At 47.8% G+C, this 19,822-nt stretch overlaps 1 protein-coding gene across 7 annotated transcripts in view; it reads right to left on the bottom strand.

Annotated features, from left to right (window-relative positions):
- The window catches only part of NFATC2 (nuclear factor of activated T cells 2), a 179,371-nt gene that overhangs the window by 143,090 nt on the left and 16,459 nt on the right, over positions 1–19,822 (bottom strand). For 5 of the 7 annotated variants that reach the window (XR_009497575.1, XM_059896777.1, XM_059896775.1 and 2 more), the window contains exon 2: positions 2,791–3,802. Coding sequence is in view for 6 of the 7 variants with exons in the window: in XM_059896777.1 (XP_059752760.1) it covers positions 2,791–3,802 (1,012 nt within the window). In the remaining variant the exon portion in view is untranslated. The remainder of the gene's footprint in view (positions 1–2,790; positions 3,803–19,822) is intronic. The other 2 variants (XM_059896778.1, XM_059896779.1) reach the window with 1 other exon arrangement.

Raw genomic sequence — 19,822 nt, 5'->3', positions numbered from 1 at the left:
TTAATCTAATCAGGACAGTCTTTCCTGCTAAGCCCAAAACTGCTAGAAGCTAACATTATCAACTGGACTTAATTAAACATTTGCAGGGAGGCCAATTCTATCCCTTCTCTCTTACAGCAATTCCAAGGGGAGAGTGGAGGGGGGCAGAAGCCCCACAAACTCCATCAGTGCCAGAGCCGAACTTGAACATACAATCCAACTTACAATTCCATCCTCACTATGCAAGCATATCTCCAGCCCTTCTTTATAACCACATTGCCTCCTGAAGCCCCTTTAACTCTGAAGTCTCAGGTGTCTAAAGTGCCTTTATTTCTACCTTAGTTACAGTTCCAAGATGCCTTCAAGCTTCTGTCTACATCCAAGGTGCCATATATGTTAAATACTCTTATTCTCATGTATGCAAGTTAAAATTTTCTAAAGTTAGCAAAATAAGGTTCATTAAAAAATCACTCCACCCCTGTACGAATCAAAACATTTAGTGAGTAGAAGATTCAATGGAATATCCCTAAGTATCAACTTCTAATTTTGTTTGGTTCTGGAATAGGTGTTTGACAACCGAAATATAATCTTAAGACTCAGACCATTGGAGCCAGTCTGACATCCTGCATTTGAATTCCAGCCCCCTGCTGAGTTATCCACACTCCCTGAGAGAAATATCATCGTGAGACTTCTTTGAATGCTCTATCTTCTCAATCGAATAGAAAATTCTTGCAAATATCTCACTGGCTGGCACAGATTGGCACTTGCTAGGGACTAAAGGATTCTAACTCATCAGAACCTCTCAGATCAAGCCACATAATGGAGAGGGAAGGATTTTATATACAGTAAAGTCTCAGATAAATGCCTCACAATCGTATTTTATATTAATGTTCCTCCTCATTCCCAAATAAGTCATGTTTTGGAGACTGATCAAGGAGTTGACCAGAAATAACAAGGAGTCAGGAATCTCAAATTCTGATTTCCAACTTGGTCATGAACTAGCTGGGTGCTGATGGGCGTATCACTTCACCTCTCTGAGCCCCAGTTTCTCAACCTGCACCAGGCGTTGATCTTGATCAGCATTCCTAAGGTGGCTCCAGGAAACTTTAGTCTCAGAACTCTGTGGTCAGATGGCCTTTGAAATCACCGCACATTCTGTCCACAGCAGGGAGCGGTCCCTACACAAAGGTGTCTATTAAACTCTATTAAACCCAGAAACTCCTTTCCTTAAGGGACTGACTGACCTATGATGGCACTAGTGTTCTCAGAACCTGCTTTGGAGGAAACATCAGACCAGAAGCTCCATTCAGTCCATTTCGGTCGGGGTTGGGGGCAGGTGGGCGTGGGGAAGCCAGGCCCAGTGGGCACGGCCCTAGGCTACTCTCAACCCCCCATCAATCAAAACAGCTCTACATTACCTATTTTGGCATTCAACATTTTATTTGAAAAGAAGAGGCTTCCATTTGCTAAAAGCAAATAACACTTTGAAAACGATTGGGATAATGGGGATAGCATAAAGCTTAGATTCTTCACCTAATAAAGCAGATAAATTAATCTCTGCTCCTAATCTGTGTACCTCATTTTCCTTATTATCAAAATGAAGATAAATATATAACCAAACCAGGTTTATGTGAGAATAACATGAAATAATCCAGAGAGAGTACTCAGAAGTGTGCCTGGCACACAGCTAGCATCCTGAAATGTTGGTGATTATTATTGTCACTATCATCACTCTAACAGCTATTGGGGACTCAATCTCCTAGCACACGGCTCATCAGTGAGGAAGCAACAAAGTGCTTCCTCTATAAGGATAAGATTCCCCGATAACAATAACAGCTGTCTCTTTCATGAGCTCTTAGCTATGTAGGTCCTATGCTAAGAGTTTGATATATATTATCTCACCTAATCCTTAAAAAAAAACAAAAACAAAAAAACCATGCGGTAGGTACTATTATTATCCTCATCTCACAGGAAATGAACCAAGGCCCAGAAAGGTGCTCAATGAGAATGAAGGTCCTGATTGATTAGCAATGTCTGCCCTGGGCACGGCATCCAAAAGGTGCTCAATGAGAAAGAGGGCCCTGCATGATTAGTGATGTCTGTTATGGGCACAGCAGGATGGCAGCAGCAGACATGCCCATGATCACACAGCCAGTGAGTGGCAGAGCCAGGACTCAGATCCATCCCTGGAGACCCCAAGCCTACATGCTGCTATTCATGCATCTCTTCAGCTTGCCAAGATTTTAAGCTCCTTGAGGATTATGGCTCCCACATTTTTTGAAGGCCTCCATATCACTGATTGCAATACTGAGGCACATAGCAGATGCCAACAAACATCAATTCCTCTTATAATAAGATAGCAAATTCCACGTGTTCAGGTTTGCTTTGAGCTTACTAGAACGTCAGCTCCACGAAGGCAGAATTTTTTTTCCCATTTTGTTCACACTGTCTCCCCAACACCTGTAACAGTGCCTGGCACATAGTAGGTGTTTGATAAATACTTGTTAAATAAGTGAATGCATGAATGAGCTCAGTGTCATATGAGCAATCACATGCATCCGAAGACTGCATCCTCCTAACAACCACCCAGTAAGTCAGGAACACACCCATTTTACAGATGGGAAAACTGCAGCTCAGAGTTTTGTTTTGTTTTCCCAGAGAATTTAACTTCCTTTTCAAGGTCTGGCAGCCAGTAAATGGAGAGCCAGGATTTAAGACCAGTCTAGCCAACTCTGAATCCCATGCTCATAACCAGAAAACCTTCTCTTAAAACTGGACCATGGAATACATCGTTTTCAAAGCCTGACTCACCTGCAGATGGGAATGGCGGGCACCAGCTGCTTGGGCCAAGTTGGTGGCACCAGCAAGATGGACTCGGGGGCTGAGTTCCTCCTCTCCTCCTGCTCGCAGGGCCCCAGGAACTCCACGGCCGGGTAGATGTGGCGGGGCAGGCCAGCCTTGGACGGGGCGGTGGACACCGGCGACGGGTCGGGGCTGGTCTTCCACATCTTGGTGGGGATCCCACAGGGCGAGTCGGCAGCGAGGCTGTTCAGGGCATCCATGAGGACGGCAGAGCCAGCCGCGGGGGGGTACCCGGCAGGGGCGCCGTCGTCCCGGGGCTGCGGCGAGGGGCTCCGCGAGCGCTGGGGTGAGGCTCCGGGCAGCGGGGCAACCAAGGCCCCAGCGCACGAATGCCTCCGCTTGGTACCAGGCGACGAGGAGCGGGAGGCCGGACGGGGCACGGGCGAGTGGCGGCCCAGGCAGCTGTCCTCAGCGAGGCCGGTTCGAGGTGACATTATTGGCGAGGTTCTGGGGGAATAATGAGCAGGGATGTTTTGAAACTGGGGACACAGGTCGTCGGGCCCGCCGTTATTGGGCGAGACGCAGGGCGAGGTGTAGGGGGAGAAGGTGTCGGAAATGAAGCTGGCAGAGGAGCCGCTGCTAGCGGGGCTCAAGCAAAGCGGCTCGCGGTAGCCCTCGAAGCCGGGCACGGGCAGCGTGAACCTCGGGCTGGCGCCCACCCCCGGCAGGGGCGGCTGCTCCACCAGGAGGCCAGTGTCTCTCACGCGGAAGGGCCCCCCTGCCTGCATCAGTTCGTGGGATGGAGTGATCTCGATCCGAGGGCTCAGGCCCGAGGCCCCCGCTGGCTTGGCAGGGCACAGAAAGTTCTGGGGCCCTACCCTATCCGGCTCTCCCAACCGGCGGGGGGGCTCGCCAGAGAGACTGGCTAGGGGGCTGTATGGCTTGAGGCCATAGTCCAGGACATCATCGGGGTATGCGAGTCCGGAGGGTGGGCTGGCGACCTTATGTGCATTCGGTTCTTCTGGAAAGAGAAGGGGGGAGGGAGGGGTCTTTTTAAGCCTCTAAAACACAACTCCGGATGCAGAGCAATCACAGATTGGGTTTTGTCTCCTGTTATTTTTTATTTTTAATCCCCACCACACCAAACCCCAGAGCTAGACACTCCTTCCCTCACAGAAGGAAAGTGAGGCCACTTCATCCCAGATTCCTTGAACGGAGAGATCAAAGCGGAAGGATTTTAGTGCAGGTGCACAAGCACAGCTGGTCCAAGCCGTGCAGCAGCAGCCAGAGACCTGGATGGCTGGCTGGGCTAACAGCTTCCAAACTTTTGTTTCAGCGCAACCCTTAAAAGAAATGTGATTTTATTTCACAATTCAGTTCACACCATCATATTCACTGGCAACTGAAACAAAAGCTTCCCAAAACAATACTTACCCTGCTACGTATGATGCACTCTTATCTATCCTCCTGTCTGGGGTTATTTTGTTTAAATTCTGGTCATAACTCATTAAACAGATTTCCTGTCCCACCAGTGGGTCATGACCCAGAGTTTGAAAAACACTGACCTAGGCCCATCTGCTCTTTCTACCTGTATGATACAGCTACAAGATGCAGGGGGAGGCCGCAGAAGCTCCGGAGACCATGAAGCTCTGGGTTCAAATCCCAAATGTTTATGCCCACATGTAAAAAAGTGACTTAATTTACAACCAGGACTCCTGAGCCATATCTCATCTTGTGCCATTTTACAGATGAGGAAACTGAGGTCCAGGGAGGGGAAGAGATTCACCCAAATACAGAATGAACAGGATTAGAAATCCCCCAGAAAAGCTACTTGGCCCCCAAAAGACAGAGCCATAGCTATAGAGCCTCCCAAACTAGTAAAATCAGTGGATACAGAATGATCTAATTTTTTTCTTTAATCGTGGCCACCTAGCTCAGGCTTCTGCTGCCACCTCGAAAGAACCCGTGGCTGGAGAGTGAGATTAGTGAGGGAACTAGCTATTTGTTCCCACCATCCCACACCCCGCTCCTCCTGCAAGCTCCCCAGCTCAACAGAGGCCCCTCCACCCTCTCTGTCGTTACTTGGGTCAGCCTCGACTCTTCTCTCATGCCCTTACATCCAGTCCATCAGCAAAGCCTGACCGCTCTATTAAAACGTGAACCAAATTCATGTGTCACCACCTCCCGCCACCCTCTTCCACTTGGACTGTTGCCGTCACCTCCTCCCTGGTCTCCCCATTTCTACACTCACCCTCTATGGTCTGTTCTCCACGCAGACATCTATTGAAATGTCCATTGTAAAGTGAAACCCACTTTAAAGGCTTCCCTAGATGTCCCCAGGACAGTCCTTAACACACTCGTCCCCTGGCCCTGGCCTGTCTCACTACTCCCACTCTCCCCACTTTTCCCCAAGCTGACTCAGCACCAGCCCTGCTGACATCCTCACCATTCTTCAAGCAGCTCCTGCTGTGGAGCTCCCTCTCCCTAGAAACTCTCCCCCCAAGATCTTCACCTGGCTGCTTCCCTTAATTCCTTCACATGCCTGCTCAGTCAGCAGCTCCTTAGACAGGCCCATCAAAAGGATCATCTCCATCCCCACCCCTGTGTCATTCTCCACCCCATTTCCCTGCCGTCTTTTCTCCACTGACACCTGTTAGCAGCTCACATCACATCAGATATTATCTGTTTAGAGAATCGCATGCTGCTAGATCAGGGGCAGGCAAACTACAGCCCCTGGACCAAAGTTGGCCCACAGATTGCGTGTGTAAGTAAAGTTTTATTGGAACAAAGCCGCTCCTATTTGTTTACACATAGCCTGTGGCCGGCTTTTGCACTATAACAGCAGAGCTGGTTGGTGCACACAGGTGATCCTCCACTTCCTCGGTGCCCTTTCTGGGCCATCCTGGGGTAAGTGCTATCTGGTTTAGCTGAGCTGATCTCATAGGGTTCAGGTGGTGCCCCACCCCAGGTGAGAGCCCAGAAACGGCTTTCCACAGCTCCTAGGATCAAGATAAACAATCTCAACTAGGTCAGCCCGGTTGAGCCTCTGCCTGCCCCTCTAGCCTTGCCTCTCTCTACCCTCTCCCCCTCTCCTCTCTCTCCGGACTCCAGCCAAACTGGCTGTCATTCTCAGAAAATGCCAAGCTCCTTTCTGCCTCAGGACCTTTGCACTTGCTGTTCCCTCTGCTCAACAACTCCTCCCCCACCCAGCCCTCTTCGTAACTAAAACCGCTCCTTCGCTGAAGCTTGGCTAAAGTGTCATGTGCTCTCAGAAGTCCTTCTGACCTTCTTGACGAGATCAGACCCCACTCACACTTCCCTGCTCTGCTCCACTGCACTTCTCACAATTCTAATTCAGTAATTCTGTGGTTACTTGTTTATCATCTGCCTCTCCCCCAACTCCCAGCCCCACCTCCACCAATCAGTCAATTCCATGAGGACTCTCTCACCACCACCACCCCCACTGTATTCCTAACGACTGGACAGGACCTGCCACAAAGCAGACCCTCCAAAAATATCTGTCGGTCTGCTGAATAAAGCATGAAATATTTAAACTACTCCTCAAAGATGCTAACATCCAAACCAAAAGGTAGAAAGACGTCATCTTAAGAGAGGGTGATTTGGTAATATCTATCTAAATTCCAAACGCACGTATACTTGGAACCAAGCAATGTCACTTTTAGAAATTTATCCAGCACACGCGCAAAACCAGGTATGCATAAGTTTAGTCAGTCCAGCCCTGTTTATAATCCCCAAAGACTGGAAGCAACCTACTGTGCATCAGCTGGGGATGGGTTAAATTCTGTCATTCACATAGTGAGATACAATACAGTTACAAAAAGGGTTGAAAACATTCTTTTTACATTGATATAGAATGACCACAAGATATTGTTAAAGATGCACACAGTATGCATAGGATAGAAACAGAGGGTGAGTGTGTACACACACACACATACACACACACAATGCTTATGGGTACACAGGCTTTCCCTGGAAGTTACAGGTAACAGTGATTTCCTCCAGGGAGAAGAACTAAGTAATTAGGGGCAGAGGCAGAAAGGAGACTCTGATTTCTGTACTACATTGAGGAATAGAAAGATAATTTCCAAAAGGCACATGTTTTTATTTTATTTATTTTAAGGGGGCGGGGGGCGGTGACATAACATGATATATAGCAATGACACTTGGTTTAGGAAGCAGGAAATTGCGTTCTAGTCCTACTCTGCCACTAACTAGTTGTGTGACCTTGGAAAAGTCCCCCACCCACTCTAGGTCTCAACCTCCTCATTTGTAACCGGACGGCGTTAAACCAGATCAGTCTCCTTGGCTGCTTCTGGCTCTGACGTCCTTTCATTTTTCTAACTAGAGTCTATAGGGTCTAGGGTTCTTGTAAAGCTGCAGTTCAATATAAACTTGTGCTTGTGCCTGCACACACACACACACACACACACACACACACACACACACTGCCTTCCTGGCAGGTAACGGAGCATAGATTTTTAATCTAGGAAGAGATCCAGGTCAAATCCATGTCCGACAACATTCAGATAATCCATTGCCCTGCGAACCAGCAAAACAAAACACAGAAAGCCTCTTAGCAAAAATTCCAGCCTTATCAGAAAAACTGCATTACATCTTATCAGAAACACCCCCTCGGGGCTGATGTGAAAGTCACAGAAACTTTTTGCCATAAAAACACACATCACTAACACTCCGGGGCAGCAATGAAAAAGAGAAAGGCCAGTTTGCTGAGCAAAAGCATTTAAAGCATTTACATTGGTTTTAATTAATCCAAGCAGCAGAGTTTCTTTTTCTTTTCTCTCCCCAAGAGTTTGAAAGCTTACCCACAAGCAAGTAATGGAGGTAATTTATAATCATTTAATTCTCATTTCCCTGGGTATTTGACAGTAATTCTCACAGACAAAAGGCTCATGATTAAAATATTTCTTTAAGTAGCTAGGATTCTTCACTATTTCTCCGTAAACAACTGCCACCCTTGCAGATAGCTCCCTCACTGTGCCCACACAGCACTGGGCCAAGTTCATTTCATCTCAGAAGTACCAGATTCTCTCAGAAGGGTTTCCAAAAAGCTTGCTTTTCTTACCACTTGCATGATCTTTGCTATATTCATGTACCACCAGTGAATATTATTCACTTAATATTTCTATTTAAATTCGTTCGCATATTACTTTCTTTTTTTTTTTACGGAAACTTTACACCCATGCCACAAATGGAAAATCAGTGTCACCTCCATAAATAGAAGGTAGGGTAAAACTACAATCAAAATAAAAGTTACTAAATTCAAGCAAGACACTGTTGCTAGCCAAAGGCTCTGAGCCTGAGGCCCACTTTTTTTCCTCCTTGATGCTCTTTATTTAAATAAGGTATCATTTATACATACAGATTTTGAGTGCAGAGTTCAGTGAGTTTTGCCAGATGTTCTACACCCTTGTCACTACCACAATCATGACGCAGGACATTTCCACGACCCCAGAAAGTCTGCCTTTTTTAAATCTGGAAGTGGGGTGGGGGGGGGGGAGGAAACGGCAAGTGTCAGAAAGAAAGGCGTTAAAGACACAGTAGCAACTGATGGAGGCCTCACTCCTGACTCAAGAGAAGGCGCCCTGCCAAGGGGATGACCCGCATATGCAATGTACTCATTGGGGCGGCCCGTGAGACCATCCCACTTGCCATGTGAGGTACCCAGCCCACACTCGAGGCATTAGGATTCCAAAAGAGGCAGAAGGTGGAGGCAGAGATGAGGGATTCAGAGGTTGCTGCTCTCAGTCCTCTGTGCCTCCATGCTTTTGCACATGCTGTTCCCCATGCCCAGAACACCCTTCCATACCTCCTGTCCTCACCTTTCCTAGCAAGCCACTATTTGTCCATCAAGATTTCACTTGGGCCACCTCTTCCTAAAAGCCCTCCCTCGGCTGGATCAGACACTACAGACTCTGTAGTGTTGCCAGAACCTAAAGAGTCGTGTAGTGAAGCCTATCAAGTATAGATTCACTTGTCTGTCTCCCTACTAGACAGTGAGCTTTTTGAAGGCAGATAAAGGCCAATCATAATAACAACAGCGGCAGCAACAGCAGCTAACATGTGCTGAGAATTTATATGCCAGGCTCTGCTGTAAACACATTACCTGGAGTAAATTATTTAATTCTCACAACCTATGAGACGGGCACTGTTTACTCCCCTTTTATAGATGGGTTAACTGAGGCACAAAGAGGTGAATTAACTTGCCCGAGGTCTCACAGCTTGAACCCAGCAGACCTGAGACCAGGGGTTCTCAGCCTCAGAACTACTGACACTGGGGGCTACAGACTTCTTTGCTGTGAGGCTGCAGGACATTCAGCAGCACCCCTGGCCTCTACCCACTAGATGCCAGGAGCACCCCCTCCCCTCTCTCAGTTGTAACAACCAGAAGCATCTCCAGGCATTGCCGAATTTCTCCTGCGAGGCAGAATCACCCGCAGCTGGGAACCACTGCTCTAGGCCCCACGGTTCCGGGCCCTGCACGCAGCCCAGGCCCCAAAGAATGTTGGGAGCATCCATCCACGAGTCAAACCTGAACTGATTCAGAAATGAGACATCTGATCCCCGTCAGCCCTAGCAGGTAAATCGTTTGTGCAGCAGACATCTGAAAGTCGAAATATCATCGCCCTTCCTTCCGTCAAGTTCCCAGGTGCTCACCCCAACATCTAGGCCCCATGAATATTTGGGGAGATCTCTGGCCACTCTCCAAAAACCGCAGGACAAGACTGCTGCGGAGGCCACTCCAGCCCCGCCCTAGCAAGGCGTCTGCACTGAGGGCCGGGTCTCGGTCCATACACAGTGCTAGGGGCCCCCAGCTCCACGGCTCACCCCTCCCCCTCCCCCGCCCGGCTGTGTGACCTGGGGGACCTCTGAGTCCTCGTGTATAACAGTTGCTGAGGTTGGTGACAATACCCACCTGATGTTTCACCTTATCCACATGAAGCCCAAAACACACAAAATAAACACTCGGTAAATGGGGCCTTCCAGTATACTCATATTATCATTATGGAAAGAACGATCTTCTAAGTGAAAATTCTCCCCTTGCTCTGCTTTCATTGCCTTATTTTACAACTTGAAAGTGTGACACACACTGGCCCCCAAGTGCCTTCAAAAGCATTAAAAAAGAAAAAGGGAAGAAATTTTTATAAAAATAAAATGGATTGGTCAGCACTTTGGGAATTCTCTTTTTCTGCTAGCCTTCAGAAAATATGTGGAATAAGTAAAGAATGCCTGAACACCCCCTCCGCTCCATGCTTTGTACTCCCTCTTCTGGGGTACCTGGGAGCTGATCAACTAAATCTTACTAAAATGTTAGTGACACAGTGAGCTAGTTGCAGTAACAAAAGTGATTCTCGCTAACACATCTCTACCATATACTTTATACCAAGAACCACTATGTATGCATTTAGCATATACTAATGTTTGTCTTAACGAAAGACCTACGAAGCAGGTGATAGAGTTTCCTCATTTCATAAATGGGGAACGTGAGGCTCAGAGAGGGTGATTAATTTGCCCAAGGTCACACAGCTTCTAAGTGGCAGAGCCAGATTCAGTCTCAGGCAGCCCACCCAGCTCCTCCACCCCCATAACACATGAAAGGGGATATGTCCTGGATGGTGATACCTTAACTCCAACACATAGAAATGAGGTGTCCCCAGAATAGGAACTGCTCTGGAGCCCCATCATGAGGTAGGCTGCCCTAGACAACTAAAGACACGGATTCCTTTCTTCTGGAATACTCACAATCCCTCCATTTGCCCCAGGATTGAGTCAACGATTATTTAAAAATCCCACTCAGGCCACAAGGAGCTCTCTGCCAGTGCCTGCCCTCTTGGAGCCTCTGGCGGGCCTGTTGCTCACCCTTAAGGACACACGGCCAAGTCTGAGACAGCCGCCAGCGCCAACTCACCAGCCAACAGATCGCTTTTGAAAAAAGGAACAGCAAGAGAACATCTTCTCCGCCTAGAACTACAGGCGGGTGGAATTTTCAGGAAGCAGAATAGAATGACCAAAATAGAAACCCAGCTAAGGAACCTACATGAGGCATCTGTCCTTTGGGGAAGGGGGAAGGGGGAAGGGGAAAGGGACTGCACGAACCGGTGCTCTCAGGTTTGAACGACTCGGAGGAGAGAAGCCAGGGCACGGTCTGGAGGCCAGATGCCCCTCAGGCTGGCAGCAGGGCCCCAGAGCTGCAGTCCATCCCTGTCTGAGGTGACAGACCCACCGCTCAATGAGCTCACACCCCAAGGTGGTGTGAGTTCCGGGCGCTGGGTTTGAGACGTCACAGTCTGTTGCCACGGCAGCATTAGGATGCCACAACCTGGCACTGTACATGTGCAGCCAGAGGACAGGGGGGAAGGTGGAGGGAAGGAATCCCGCCTCCCTCCGTCCCACTCCTCTCATAACCTCCTCTGTGTCGGGGGCTGCAGGAAATGCCAAGAGGAGCAAAAGGTGGATGGATTTTTCATCTGGCAGCTTGCACCACCTGTAGGAAAGACCTTCTTTGAAAAGTTACAGGTTGTGCTTCAAGTAATAAATTCAGCACTTAGCAAACTTTCCAAAGGGCCCCCCATGCCCCTACTGCCCCCACCACGCACAAACGCCGAACAGTAACTGGATTCCCAATCAATGGATCGTGTGTATTAATAATGACGGAGAATCAGGTTGTCACACCCATCACTCAGAGATGACACACACAGAAGCAGGGCATGAGAGGTGAGAAATTCCATCCAGATAAGTCAGGTCCAGAAATGCCAGAAAGGGAAGAGAGGCAGTTTACCATCCTGTCTCGTCAATGTGGAACCACTAGAAAAAGCCACCTTGAACGCTATGCTCTTTGCTGACCTTGCCCCAGCTAAGGCAGCTGTCTGCCTGCACCAGACAGGGCAGAAAGGAGGGCTCGGTCCTGCCTCCCAGGCAGCCCGCCATGAGGCCAGGCGCCTGGGACACAGGATCCAGGACCCGGGACAATTTGCAAGCACCGAGCCTTACAGACTGGCTACTGGCGTGGCTGTCTGCAAAAACACACGCACCCGCAGGCTGACACGTATTCCTTTTGGAGAGAAGCAGAGACATGTATGGAATCTGCAACCCATGTGCCTCAAGGTCAGCTTTTGGATGGGGGCAGCAGGGCCCAGGCATCTGGCAGACATGAGACCTCACCTCTGTCCTCAAACTGGGATAGAAAGAACCGGTTGCAAGTCATTCCATGGGGCCCTCGTGCTTTTAAGAAGTTCAAAGACCTTCTTATTTTTATTCGTTCACTGCGCCTCGAGTTTTCCCGTGTATTACCTCTCTCGCTGGGGTTTACAAGCACCCTGGGAAGCAGGAACCATCAACTCCTCTGTGTTACAGAGGGGGGCCCTGAGACTCAGGGCCGCGAGGATTCACCCAAAGTCACAAAAACAATCAGGGGCAGAGCTGGGGTTCAAACTGAGACATCATTTAAATGCAGTCAAATGCACAGATATTAGAAGCACACCTCGTGCCTTTTTACAAATGTATGCACCGTGTACCCACCAATCAAGATATAGAATGTTTCCATCCTGCCAGAGGGTTCTCTGGTGGCCCCCCCGCCAGCCAATAACCCTCATTCAGGGGGACCCGCTCACCTGCCTTCTCTCACTATAGCCGGGGTTTGCCTGCTTTGATCATCGTATAAATAAAACCGTACGAGACGTGCATGTCACCGTTTTCCTCAACCTTATGTCTGAGATTTAACCATGTCGTATGCAGCTGCAGTTTCTTTTGCATCTCTGTGTAACAGTCCATCAAATGATGACATCAGACTTTACTTGTCTGGTCACCTTGCCATACTGCCTCCGTTTTTCAAGAAGACAGCCATTTGAGATTGAACTTGTGCTTCAGGGAGATCCGTCTCTAAGAAAAGACAGTCTCTCCGCATTTGTCACGCAGTGCTCAACAGAGAGCGACTTCCTCGCCAAAAGGAAAAGGAAAGATCTGGTCAGAAGAATTAGCCAGAAGTAGCCCTCAGATAATCCTCCCTCAGAAAAAGGGCTTGCGTGGCTACCCCGCCTCTCCGTCAAAGCCCTGCACAAGGGGACATGGGAGGGGGCACGGCCACCTTCCTTGCTTTCCTTCCTCTAACTCACTCAGCAAAGGCCCCCTCACCTTTACGCCAGCCCCTCAAGGAGCTGTAGCCTTTATGGAGTCCTACAACCCCTGTCACGGCCTGCGAAGCTGATTTCCACCTTTCTTTCAGGCAACTTGAAATCCAAGTGGAAACTTCCCCTTGAAGACAGTGGGGCCCCATAACCCTTGGCCAGGGGCAGAGACTTAAAATTAATACCTGATTGACAGATGGGTGCCTTATTTACACTCGTCCCCAGGAGCTTTCACTTTGGTGCCGTGTTCCCCGAGGGCGGGCACACTTCATCCATCGTGGCCCCTGCCAAGCCCGGTCATTAATGACATTCCTCCTTTCTCCTTGGCAACGGAGGTGATGTAATCCGTTGCGGATTTCAGACCCTCATCCCACCTTCTTAGGATCACACAGGTAAACAGCCCCTTTCTGAAGTCTTTACAATGACTTTCGCAGGCACTGCAGACTTAAAGCGTTCCCCACCTCCTCGTCTAACGGTCACCCTTTTTCAGCACACCCAAGCAGGTTTGTTTTGATAAGGACCTTTATAAATCCTGAGCTTTGCAGGCAACTTTCTTACTTCAGACAGCTCACTCAGGCGTGGCTCAATTAAAATTCACACAGAAGGACTGACTTTTAGAAATATGTCGTATTAACTAAAACAGGTCCAGGTGAGAAAATGCTCTTTCCCAAAACCTCAGATTAGGACGCGTGGAGGGTCCCCAAATGCCAACTCGGGAAATGCAATCTCTCTGTTCTTCCTGTAGCTTCCCGTCTACCTTTGATATATTTCTCTTGCAGAGGAAAAAAAGCACTAAAAGTCCAAGGCACAGGACTTTAGATCTAAATGCCAGTCCATAGGAGATGCAAGGGACAAAGGAACACGTTTAAAAAACACCACAGGGATGACACTGGCAAAATCCATCACGTGGAGACCAGCACAGGAAAAATGACCCTGCTTCTTCAACAAATAAACGGCAAGAAAACAGACTGATGGGGATTTTTATAAAATAAAAGAGACGTAAATGGCCATGTCAACCAATTACAATGTGAGGATCTTGTTTGGATCTTGGTTCAAATTAACCATAAACAGACCCTTGTGAGACAAGCAGGAAATTTAAACACTGGACATTTGAAATTAGGTATTATTCCTTTTCAGGTTTGATAATGGTATTTGATTTTTTTTTCAAGAGCCCTTACTTTTGAGCTACATACTATTTATTAATAAAATATTATGCCACCTGGAATGTGACATAAAGTAAGCAGGAGTGGAGATGCAGAGACTACAATGAGGCAGAGATGAAATAAGATCGGCCTTATGTTGATGATTGTTGAAGCTGAACGCATGGGAACACGGGAGTTAACTATACCACTGTCTCTACTTTTCCATATTTTTGGAAAAGTTCGTAATAAAAGTTCAGGAAAAAGTCAAAGGCAGTTCCTCTTGCTTTGGGGGAACCCATGTGGGGCTCTGCTCCAGGTAGGAAAGCTGACAGCCCCTGACGCATCCCAGGAAGAGCCTCAGGGCCGAGTCTTGCCTTCTTCCCTGAGCTCAGTTTGGGAACAATCGGCAAAAACCGAACCTCGCACCAGCGCAGGGAAGCCGAGTTTGGCTGGAGCTCTGCGGAGCCCCGGGGCTATTTCCTGTGCTGGGCAGAGAGGAAAGAGGAAGTCCCTTCGTGGGGGGAAGCCACAAGGCATCCATCACGCTGCACTTTCCAAGGCTGCCTCTTCCTGGCCCTGGCTCAGGGGGTCCTGGGGGGCCAGGGCAGGACACCTGGGGAGGCCCTGCCTCTCACAGAGGCAGCCGCAGGGAACCTTGCAGCCTGCGAGTCAGGTCAACTGAGAAAGCTTTTGCAGCTGGCCAAGTTCTGGGGCTGAGGCAGGGGCCCGATGAGTCAGAACTGATCGTACGTAAGTTAGATAACTTGCTGTGATGCCGACTGAAGCCCAACGGCCAGTGGCTCCTCTCCAAAGAGCATCTTCTCTCAAGACTCAGGATTCATCAAAGGCCAAGGCAAAGACTCTCTCCTCCAAGGAACCAATGCTGTCAAGAAGTCAGGCGAGCCAGAAGACATCTCAGAGCCCACCACCACTGCCACCTGACACTCACACAGCCCTGCTGCCCGCGCTTAATCACACTGCCTCGTGGGAACCTGCCATCACCACCCCCATTTCACAGATGAGAAAACACAAGCGCAGAGGATCAAAATCACCTGCCCTGAGGCATACCACTAATAAGGAATTATGCAACTTTTCATCCATTTATTTGGCAACGATTTATTGCATGCTTGCTAATGCCAGGTACTTTTGCTTGGCCAAGGTCACGCAGGTAGGAGACAGCTAAGTCAGAATTTCAAACCAGGATTTCCTGATTTCAGATCTGGTGCTCTGACTTGCTGAGCCAATGGCCCCTGGAGTTGGGGGGAACATGTACCCCAGGAGGCATGCACGACAATCCACTGGGATGTAGAAAGAAATACAGGAACGGCAGAACTCCCGTTTATATTCTGTCCTTTCCCACTTTGATTTTTGTTGCATGTTTTATGAGTATAATCCCATTAGGACAGCAGTGAACATACAATTGATAAGTATATAAATATCAAAATATACGAGGTGAATGCACCCCATGCTGGCGTACAGGGGACCCAGGAAAGCTGGAGTCAGTGAGATACTGGCTGAGCTGTAGTGCTGAGGGCAGAGACCTGGGGTCCTAACTGCCTGGGTTCGAGGCCTGCCCTGCCATGTACCGCTCAATGACTCTCAGCAAAAGTTAACTGACCCCCAAGGAGTCTGACTTCACCAGTCCTGGGTACGGCTGGAACAGTCCAGTGTGTAGCCAGGATTGAGGACCACTGGCCACCAATGCTGCATTTTTCCAATTTATTCAACCCCATCACCGTACAGGACTAAAAAGCCTTGGGAACCAACTCAAATAACACAGCTTTAAGATTTTAAGAACCTCTACTCCCGATCAAAAGCTAAGGCCACCTTAAGAACAGAAGGCCTTTAATTTGGAAGCTGGGATGGCATGTGTGCGATAGTAAAGCGTGATTAAGGCAACTTTCTCCCTAGTTCTTTTGACTCCCTTGACAAGGCCGCGGCTCAATTCAGCCCTCATTTCACCTTTCCAGCTGCACCTGGAGACACTATTTGTACAAAGCAGGCTTATTAAGGCCTGTCCTTAACTCGACACAGACGGCAACGTCTCTGAATGTCACATGTGTTCAGCGAACTGCTTGCTTAGGGTAGAGCTCTATTTTTAGTAAGCACCAAAAAAAACCCATGATACTATATCCCAGCACCTCATTTGTCCCAATTTGTTTACCAGGCTGTGTCCCACATTGGCCTGGGGGCCAGGCAAGGGCAGGACCACATCTCATTCGTCTCTGTACCCCTACAGGGCCTGGCACAAAACCAGCATTCAGTGAGTGTTTGCTGAAAGAATGAGGTTTAAATTGTGCCCTGTGAATGGGTTGAGAGCAGGTGGCCCTGAGTCGAAGTGCAGGGGACGTTAGGGCTCCAGCAGGGCCTGTGACTCTACTTGGAAATGGTATAAAAGGTGCGCTGGGGGCAGAGGGGATGCTGGTTGGGGTGGGGATTTGGGGGGGGGGGGGGACAGTGCAGGAGAGTGTGCACATGTGCAGTGTGCTCCTACAGCGTATGGGATCTGTGGCTTTTATCAGCCTTTCAAAGGGCTGTGACCCGAAAAGTTTAAGGATCACCAGAATAAACTTTACAAGCAATGACCAGGAGTCCATTTTCCTTTCTGAAAGGTCAAAGTTAACGCCACGTGCATCGGCTTACCAGGAATCAGAGGAGGGACACACCAGACCCAATGAGGTAGACTAGAAGCGAGCACTCCTGACATGTCGGTCCCAACACAGCCCGGAGGAGATCTGGCACCTCTGGAGGTGACCGGGTATTCCCAGGACCAACCCGTCTCTCCCAGTGTATTACAAGTTGGGAGAAGTAAGAATGCATTGAATTCACAAGCACACACACAGAAATTAAACTTCTGATCTGTCTGCTAACAGCCAGCACACCTCTCCCCTCCAAGGTGGGCTCAGTAGCACTTAGCACTGGTCAGGACTCCCATAGCCCTGTCCCCGTTCTTTCTATCAATATTACTACGTACTTAGCTCTCTCCCTCAGTAGAAAAATATAAGCGTTTACTTTGAATGCCTCTAGCAAATAAATCTGAAAATCCAGATAGGTGAAATAAATAATTTCTTAGAAAGATAAAGTTTACCAAAATTGACTCCAGTAGAAATAGAAAACGTAAACAGACCAGTTCCCATAGACACAATCAAGAAAGCCAACGCAGAACCACCCCCATGAAAAGGCACCAGATCTAGATGGCTTCACAGAGGAATTCTATCACAACTGTAGAAACTGGATAGTCCCAATAATACACATGCTGTTCCTGAACATAGAGAAGGAAAGAAATTTAAACCTAACAGCATACCAAAAAGGACATTACAGACAAATATCACTCATACATACTGCTAGAAGAAATCCTGAACAAAATATTATCCAGTAGATGCCGGCCCCATCACCATAAGAAAATAATACACAGTGAGCAAGTGGGGTTGATACCAGGAATATTTCAACATTAGGAAATCTATTAATACAAGTGATCTTAGAAGAATAAAATCATATTTTTCCATAGATGCTAAAACGTCTACGGCCTAACTCAACTCCCATTCTTAATCAAAACTCTCATGAAAATAGAAATGGATGAATACTTCCTTAACGTAATTAAATACATATGCCTCGATTCCAAAGCCAACACTGAAGGCACTCCTGCTGGGGTCAGGAACAAAGCACAGATGCCTACTTTCCACTACCATGTAGATGCTACTGGAGGTACTAGTCAATGCAATTAGACGAGAGAAAACAATTAGAGGCTCGAACTCATTGAGGGCAGGGACTGAGTCTCATTTCCTATTATATCCCCAGGATCTAACACCATAGGTGCTCAATAGTTAGATGGATGAGTAAATGAATAATGACTCACATTACTGAACACCTCTATTAACAAAATCAAGGCTTTAATAAAAAGCTAGTAAGAAATCACACTCTGTGTTAACTGATTTAAATGGGTTAAGCCATTCAAGGCAAACAACACTATGAGGTGAGTACTATCATTTCAGTCATGTGACAGCTGAGCAGACAGAGGTCCAGAGAGGTTAAATGACTTTTCCAAGATCACGCTGCTGGTAAATGTTTTAAATTCCAGTCTTGCATGGTACCAGGCCCCTAACAAACTGCTTTACATGTGTCTCTCATCAAGAGAGGGAATGAGGAACGGAAAACAGGCTCTGGAGAAGGACTGCCAGGTTCATGTTTCAGCTCTGCCATTTACCAGCCCTGCTTTCTTGGGAAAATTCCTTCACCTCTCTGTGCCTTTGCATCCTCCTCTGTAAAACGAGGGTGACAACAGTGCCTACCTGCTAGGGTTGGAGGGGTACTACATGAGCTAATAAACATCTGCCACATGTTCAAGCTCCATAAAATGAGCACCCGACTTCCCCCAAATTCCCTAAGTGCCGACACCAATTTCTGACAACATCTGTCCCATAGGCAGTCCTCTTCCCTCCTTGGTTTTTTGCCAAGCCCATGCCCAGAGTTAAGGAGAACACCTCATGTGCATCACCAACATATTGTCACCTGGGACAAAGCCCAATAGCAAGATAACGGCTAGTGTTGGCCCTTGGGGAGGTCCATCATGTGGAAGAAGAGAGAGGGGACTGCTATTAACATCTGGGTGAGCCAGACCCACATCTGGTACAGCTCGCTTTAGCCTCTCAAGGCTCACGACATCCCTTCTCTTCCTGAGCCATGATGTTTCTGTGCTGCCGACTTCCCAGCAAGGGGTCATTATTTTACAGATTTCAGAGCATAATGCCTCACTCCTTAAATGGGGCTGCACATAGTGACCTCTTTCCAAAGAGCACAGTTCGGAAAGGAGTAACCTTACAGTGGAGGAACCTGCCAAAGGCTACCTCAGCCAGGTGATCAAGGCCATCATCAATAGTGATAAATCATGTTGATAGTAGGTACCCTTGATATGATGTGATGGAAATGGTCACATTACCTCTGTGGTCTCCCTCCCCCAAAACCCATAGCCCTGTCTAACCATAAGAAAAACATAAGAGCCCACTGAAGGGACATTCTACAATGTACTTGATCAGTACTCCTCAAAACTGTCAAGCTCATAAAAAAAAAAAAAAAAAAACAAACGACAGTCTGAATGTGAATAAAGTATGGACTTAGGTTCATAATACTGTATCGTGATATTGGCTCATTAATTATAACAAATGTATCTACTAATGTAAGATGTTCATCATATAGGGAGCTTGGTGCGGTGCTGGGTATATGAGAACTCGCTGTACTATCTTTACAACTTTTCTGTAAATCTAAAACTGTTCCAAAAAATAAAGTTTATTTTTAAGAAGTAGATTGTGGGGCCTTCACTGTGGTCACTTAGACACCCATCTGGCAGCCACGAAGCACCCCTTGCCAAGAAAAACTATAAAAAGCACCTCCCATCGGATTTGGCTTGGAAACTATTTCCCCGGAAATCTCCCCCCACTGCAGGAAAAAAAAAATTCGTTGATTGTGAATCTGGGAGGGGTGTATGTATTAGTTCCCTGCAAAATATGAGTTTAATCTGAACAAACAGCAAGACCACTGATGCTAGAGGGATCATTTGCAGATTCTTAACTGTATCTTTTCAAAGCAAAGGATGGCCTCCGGATTGCAACTCAAGAAGACTGGTCTCTTTGGCTGGATAATTATTTCCACCTCCAGCCGAAATAGAGAATAATTACGAATTACCATCTTCACTTGGTACCCGAGTGAAGGGCATCTCCGAAGTCAAAGCAAGCCCCTCAC

This window comes from Balaenoptera ricei, chromosome 15 (genome assembly GCF_028023285.1).
Source record: "Balaenoptera ricei isolate mBalRic1 chromosome 15, mBalRic1.hap2, whole genome shotgun sequence".
Classification (NCBI taxonomy): Eukaryota; Metazoa; Chordata; class Mammalia; order Artiodactyla; family Balaenopteridae; genus Balaenoptera; species Balaenoptera ricei.
This window is presented reverse-complemented; position numbering and strand designations above follow the sequence as displayed.